We start from the raw sequence: 7,389 nt of genomic DNA, 5'->3' as shown, positions 1-7,389 counted from the left end.
CCTGTTCTTTAATACGCTCCAATGAAGGAGAGTCCACAACCTCCCCAGACAATTTATTCCAGTGCTTAACTACTCTGACAGTTAGGAAGTTTTTCCTAATGTCCAACCTAAATCTCCCTTGCTTCAATTTAAGCCCACTTCTTCTTGTTCTATCCTCAGAGTTTAACGAGAACAATTTTTCACCCTCATCCTTGTAACAACCTTTTATGTACTTGAAAACTGTTATCAGGTACCCCCTCAGTCGTCTCTTCTCCAGACTAAACAAACCCATTTTTTTCAATCTTTCCTTATAGGTACATTTTCTAGACTTTTAATCATTTTTGTTGCTCTTTTCTGGACTTTCTCCAGCTTGTACACATCTGTCCTGAAATAGGGCACCCAGAACCTGACACAGTTCTCCTGCTGAGGCCTTGTCAGTGCCAAGTGGAAGAATTATTTCTCATGTTTTGCTTACAATACTCCTGCCTATACATCCCAGAATGATGTTTGCTTTTTTTGCAACAGTGTTACACATAGAAATGTAGGGCTGGAAGGGATCTGATGTCATCTAGTCCACCCTCCCTTGCTGAGGCACGATTAAATATACCTAGACCATCCCTAACAGATCGTTATCTAACCTCTTCTTAAAATCCTTCAAAGACAGGGACTCTACAACCTCCTTAGGTAACCTATGCCTGGGCCACATTTACTGCAGTCCTGTCCTATATAAGTGGTGATTATTTTCTTACAAATGGTGGTTGATTATTTTAAGTAGGTAGAACTCAAGTTCCTCACGAGATTCTAATAGTTGTAAGAAAGGTGACATTGTGAGTGGAAAGTATTTGACAATGTTCATAATTTTGAATTCTTAAATGCAGTAATTTCTATCCAGTTCCAAAGACTAAGAGAGGAACAAGAGGTAGGTCAGTGGAGAAGTAGAAGACATTGAACCCCTCATCTGAAAGAAGAAAGTCTAATATAGAGCACTATAAATTATTGATTCTAGATGAAAACATTATAAGCCTGACATTTATTGCTATGTAATAAATAGAAAACATTCCTACTCCCACTTCCCTTTAGAAAGAACGTTTGGGAGGAGGGAATATTTCTACTTGTACCTTGGGCAGCCTCATTTGCTCTCAACATCAGACACCAACTTTATGCCCACACAGCACAAAGATTTCACTCTGCTTTGAACTCTTCTTGTCTATCGACTCACATCTCAGACATTTCCAGATGTCCTACAGTTATTTCAAATTCCCCACACCAAAAACGTGTCTTTTCCTCACCACTTGTTGATAACTGCACTAATTTATCCAGGACCACAACTCAATTTAATTTTTTATTTTTCTTTCATTCATTGCTCACATCCAAACTCGTTCCCAAGTGTTTTTGCTTCATCCCCATAACAGTTCTAGAACCCATTAGTCTCTTAAAATCACGGTCCTAAATTTTCAAACCTGACTAGATTTTACATAGTTCCCTGCATAATCTCTGACATGGGTTGGGGCAACACCCAAGAAAGGCCCCAGGTACCTCTGTAGTGAAGACAAATCCTAGGTTTGAAACAGCTCCTATCTAACTGGAAGAAAAGCATTCTTCCTCTCCTTTTCGAAATCTATCCTTAAAATTCATGTTTTGTCTAGCCTTCCATGGACACTTATTTATATGTAACTATCCCAATCAGACTAACACCTTAGGGTAGGCATGGACACTTTGTAAAACCATATGCACAACTGTCACCTTATGTCCCTTAAATTTGGCTCTTGTCCATAATAAGCGTTTCCCCTGCAGACAGGACGACAGACCTGAAAACAGTATCTTTTGTGGCCTTTTTAGTAAGAATCTCAAAATGGGAACCCTTCCTTGATTACCACCTTAGACCCTTTGGTAGGACAGCATCAGACCCAGCCTACTGGTATCAGTTGTCTCTGGTCATCCTCCCCTACTTTGTCTCTCTAAGGGCCCTCAGTAATACCTCTAACTATCCTTTAAATTGCCCCCTGCTTACTTATTCCACAAAAGTTATTTCCACATATGAATCCTCCAAGAGAGATGTGTATGTCTCTTACTAAATCTCCATTGCATATCTTCTAAATCCATTCAGGATTATATTTGCTGCTTTGAATAAAGTTTTGACTCTTGTTTTTCTTGTACCACGTTTTCAATTTAATGCTGTGAAAGGTGTATACAAAAATGATAGTTTCCCAGCTTCTTGGTGGCATTTAATTTCAAAATTTGCATCCCCTTTCCCAAGGCCATCTGCTTTTTGTTCTAGTTAAGTATGCCTTTTCCATTTTTATTGTCCTCCCTGGAGACGTCAACCTGAATGCACAATTGTGAACTTGATTCTCTTCAAAGGAATTCAGCTCATAATTGTGCACCTGACATTTTGAAACCAGGCTGAAAGTCTAACTGGATCACAAAAATCAGTGTGCCAAAAAGGAACAGTCTAGACATAATGATATCTGTGCTACGTCACAGACGAACCAGGTCTGGAGGGATTTCCTTGGTCTCTTGCTTCTGAACTCAGTCTCAGCAGAGAGGCAGAGTCACTTCAGCACTCTACTGCTCAGTACTCAAGTGACTTCCTCCATAGTCTTTCTTGGAGCACCACCACAACTGGATTCTGAGAAAAGAACACCATGGACTGTAACCATCCGCAGAGAAAACATCTAGCTTCAGGAAGCAAAATTGTAAACTAAATCATAAAGCCTCCCCTCAACAAGCAAATGATAAAATCCAAGCTAAAAAGATACAGACTGTAGGGGGTGGGAGATCTTGAAATACCTTGCTAATACTTCCTAATAAAAGTATTTGCCACCTTTTAAGTTCTTTTATTATGTAGCTTTAGGCTCTTAACACAGTATAGCACTATGAGGTATTATTATTTTATTAGATATTTGTACAGAGCCCATCACCACACATTTAGATGTTTACAGTCAATTTTTTAAATAGACAATACACACAAACATATGAGTAACCCATAGGGGTGGCTCAGTGGAATTACCACTCTTTGGGCTATATTCTCTGCACCCAAGGGCTGTAAATTGCTATGATGACAGTTAATTAACAGTCTGCTAAATGATCTGTTCGGAGGTGGCTCCTAATAACAATAGACTAAAAATGGAATAAATTAAGACATTCTGCATTAAAAATAGATCTTTTTGGAAACAGAAGGCACTGTCTGCAGACCTGGGGGCAAATTGTGCCCATGATTATACCTATGCAACCATACGGTAACCTGTGTGGGGGATGGGTTGCAGGGCTGTCAGAGTTTGGCCTATAACTTATTAATTTTGTTGGGAATTTTTCATTCACTAACACAGAGGCAGCAGTGTTCTAGCAGACAGAGTCAGGAGAACTGGATTCTATCTGCTCGCTTGCTGTGTGACCTTAAGCAATTCAGTTCATCTTTCTCTGCCTCAATTACCCCAACAGTGAAATGTTGATACTTGTAAAGCACTTTGAGCTCTATAAAGAAAGTGAAACAATGGCAAATGAATATTGTAATAAATACATATAAGAAGGTTAGTAGCATCAATAGCATGGGACAAATGCATGATTTATGACTGTTTTTTACACAAGAATTCTAATGGAGCAAGTGGAATATAGGCCAGATGGTCAGGTTGCTGGATGAAATTTCTGTGAAGGAAAAAGAAGGGGCTTAAATCTATTCCAACTTTTTTTCTGGCAGAAACACGATAAAACTGTGAAATATCCTGGATTCATCAAACAGAGAAAGTAAAAACACTAGGCTAGAGGAAAAAACAAGGGAGGCAAGTGCATAATTTCATGCTTTGGTATACCAGCTTGACAAATAATAAATGTATGAACTATAGAAAACTGGGAAAATGGCCAAAATGGTGTGAGATATTTAAACTTCTTACAACATGCAATTAGAATTCACATTTGTTGTATTTGTTTTGTATATTACACACACAAAATAAAAAATGAGCAGGAAACAACTTTCCATGGATGAGACTTCCACATTTATTTTTCTTGAAAATGGCAGTGAAGTATCCTATGAAAGAGGCAGGGAATGAGAAAAGTGTAGATATACGTGACTGTACTTTGTGCTTCAAAATTACACTATTCATTTCGAAAACAAAAATGATATATTTTTAAATTTATAACAGTTCCTTGTATTTTCTTTTTTTGTTTAAAGATGTCAGCTTTCCAAATCTGTTTTCAAATGACACACTGCATAACAAATGATGGCACTTTTAACCAATGTGGCGTTTCCATATTTACACCAATGAAAGAAATTTACAAGACATAATAGCATACAATCTCGACATTTAGTAATAGCAATAAAACAAGAAGGGCATCCATTTTATTTTTCTGTACAAACTATCATAACAAGACTTTTATTCACATTTTAAAAATCAGCTTTAATTTTATCTGACCTACACATTTTCCAAATTCATTTTACTCAATTCTCAAACCTTTCATCACATCGCCCACACCTTCACCAGACTACAGGAACTACAATTAGATCTAACGTCTAAACAGAGCAAGAAGTTCTCCCTTCCAATTTCTCTCTCACCTTCCTGATAAGTCCTTGAAAAAAAGCTCCTCCTTGTTCCTCCTTTTACTTCACTTTCACATTTCACCATCCAAACAGCAAACAGGCCATTCCATTTCTTCCCAAGCAAGATTAGAAGCTATAGCATTCCTCTGTGTAACTTTCTGATGCTACACCCAAGAATCAGGTGACCCTGGGTATTGTTCTGCTCTGTAAGAGGGCCGTCTAGTGGAATAGAAGTCTACGTAATTTGTGGTTGATTTCAGTCCATATTGTGTCATGTAATCTGTAGTAGCTGGAAAATGAACTCGATCATCAAAATAGGGGTCTTCATAGCTATGTGGGGACTGCAAATATAATCTGTATGCATCATAGTTCTTTCTGCTGGAGTCATCTTGACTGTAGTACAACTGCTGATGCTGTTGACAAAATGGACAAATAAAAAATTAATTTTTAAAAATTAGATTTTGAGGGAAAAATATTTGAGTTTCTTTTTCTACCTTTGGGTGAGTTTTCAGAGTTGTGTGTATAATAGGCTTTATTGCATAGATGTAGCTATGTATTATCCATTCACGCAATGGAGTGGTGCAGTGATGTCTTTGCATACTGATCTCTAAAATGTTACTCTTTTAAGTCACTATGATTTTTCAGACCCATAATTCTCAATGGGTGCAGCTCCACCAATTGGGCCAGTATCCCACAGAAGAGTTTTTTTTTTTTTTTTTTTTTAAAACAAGTGTGAAAGTGTGAAGTCTAACCAAAGGTTAGATGAAATAGAGGAAAAAATTCTTCACCCCCCCATCTACTCTACACCCTCCACAAGTGCAACTAAACCCACATGGAATCACAGGTCTGGGGGGAAGAGAAGTAGACACAGCCATATTTACTATCAAACATTCAGATAACAAAAGTATCTTTAGATTGCATGGATTATTACTCTCCCTTCAGAAACTACAAAAAAGGCAAGTCAGGAAATGGGTCTCACAAACCACCCACAACAAGAATAGATGAATAATTAAAGTAAAGTGATTAAAAAAAGGAAATACAGAGGCAATAAACTGGTAAGTTATTTCCAGTTACAATAACACTCTCTAAAAAACTATTTATTAGAAGTGCTTTTATTCACATTTTACTCTCCCTTTAGTTCTACTAAAACAAACAATACTATCATTATATGTTGAGCCTTGCTATCAGTATTCTTTTAAAATGAGATTTCAAAAATTACCTGTAGGCGTCTATTTTGTTCTCTTGCTGGTGAGGAATAGGAACTGATGTAAATCGGTGAAGGTTTGCTGGACCCTGTAAGAAAATATAGTATTTTATCATTTAATGTCTGTCAACAACTTTAGTTTTTACAGTGCCTATAACAAATGAAAGTGGCACTTGTATATTTAGAAACTTTCACATCTTGCTAGTCCCTCCCTGTGTTGAAATCAGTGGAATTGTTTTATAAGGGCCTGACATGGTCTACTATATCAAGATAGTGTCACTACTGTCATGACATCTAAAGTATTAATGACAGTGGCTAAAATGTGCACCTTGCATATTATTGTGTTTTGTTTTTTTAAATAAAATCTACAACCTTTCCTTCTAATTTATTTCCATGGCACTGGGATTGAGATTTTCCTTATGCTGAACATGAAGGCAGAGTCCATTGGAACATATTTAAAGTTACAGTTGGGAAATGTTTTTGTTTTCTGTGGTTATTTTAATAGGTTTTCTTCAGTAAGTCTGAGGTGAAGAGAGAGTAGGCACCTGACCACAGAGATAGGTGAAGCATGAGTATTTTCTGCCCTCCGTTTATATCTATAAATAACTTAGAGTGAGGAATCTATCCCAGCTTGGAACTGAAACAAGATTTATGGGTCCAAAAGTAGAAGATTTACTAGTTGGGGTAAAAGAGAATCTCCATTAGCTGTCAGCAGCAGTAGAACCTTAATCTTCTTCCTAGGGTGTTGCCACTAGAGGGCAAAATCATTACCCTCGGTGAAAATCAAAAATGAATCATCATAAAGGGGAGTAGTAACTGAACATTGGCAGTAAAATGACTTCCCCTGGATATGTACTCTGAGGGCTTGTACTTAGGACTTCTGGATTGTAAAGCATGAGCCTTTACTGCCTGAACTAAAAGATCAGGTAATTATCTAAATGCAGGAAAAGACTCACATAATCCTTTATATATGTTTTAGCCATTACAGGGAACAAAACATCATGGTGTTAGTGTGGGCTACAATAAGTTAAGTGCGAGCAGGATGTTTTGAGCTCAAGATAGACTGGAAACCACAAATTCCTCAATTCTAATCTTTGCTCTGCCATCAACTCTATCTGTTGCTTTGATCAAATTACCTGACGATTAGCTTTCACCTTAGATTCCCCTTATGTAAAATGGTGATATGCCATCTATCATCTACCTCAAAAGGAACAAACCCCATACCTATAACAAATTAGTTTATTGTTGGCCGAAAAACAAACAAACAAACAAACAAAAAAAGTTATGTGATGCGTCTATGCAAAAACTGTTACTTTACAACAATGCCAGCCGGACAAATAAATCTCACAATATATGTTTTAACAGGCATTTCCTTAGAAAAGAACATTGTATTTGCAATGTAGCATTCCTGATGTAAAACACCCATTTACTGCCATAGTAACCATACATCATTAGTAAACAGTAGTGTGAAATCACAGCTTAAAAGACAACAGCACAAATGAGATCTGTCCCTCAGCAGCAGTTAAATTGCCTCACGATTTTGTTGTTGTTGTTTAATAAACCAGCTTTTTAAATAAGGAATTTGTGTTTTTCCCTGTTTACTCTGCCTTACTTGGGAAGCATAATAATATTTAAGACAGTTGAGATCAGGGAGAATATGAAGTCTTGGCAT

The 7,389-nt window shown here is 37.1% G+C and overlaps 1 protein-coding gene across 10 annotated transcripts in view; it reads right to left on the bottom strand.

The window, feature by feature from the left end:
- Positions 1 to 3,948: 3,948 nt before the first annotated feature.
- Positions 3,949 to 7,389, bottom strand: part of PKP4 (plakophilin 4) — a 213,563-nt gene continuing 210,122 nt past the window's right edge. For all 10 annotated transcript variants that reach the window (XM_034786181.1, XM_034786179.1, XM_034786180.1 and 7 more), the window contains 2 exons: positions 5,733 to 5,806; positions 3,949 to 4,926 (listed from right to left, as the gene is read on the bottom strand). In XM_034786181.1, the coding sequence (XP_034642072.1) occupies positions 4,678 to 4,926; positions 5,733 to 5,806 (323 nt within the window). In that variant the 3' untranslated portion in view covers positions 3,949 to 4,677. The remainder of the gene's footprint in view (positions 4,927 to 5,732; positions 5,807 to 7,389) is intronic.

Source organism: Trachemys scripta, chromosome 11 (genome assembly GCF_013100865.1).
Source record: "Trachemys scripta elegans isolate TJP31775 chromosome 11, CAS_Tse_1.0, whole genome shotgun sequence".
Taxonomy (NCBI): domain Eukaryota; kingdom Metazoa; phylum Chordata; order Testudines; family Emydidae; genus Trachemys; species Trachemys scripta.
The sequence above is the reverse complement of the archived record's forward strand: the minus strand, read 5'-3'. Positions and strand labels throughout refer to the sequence as shown.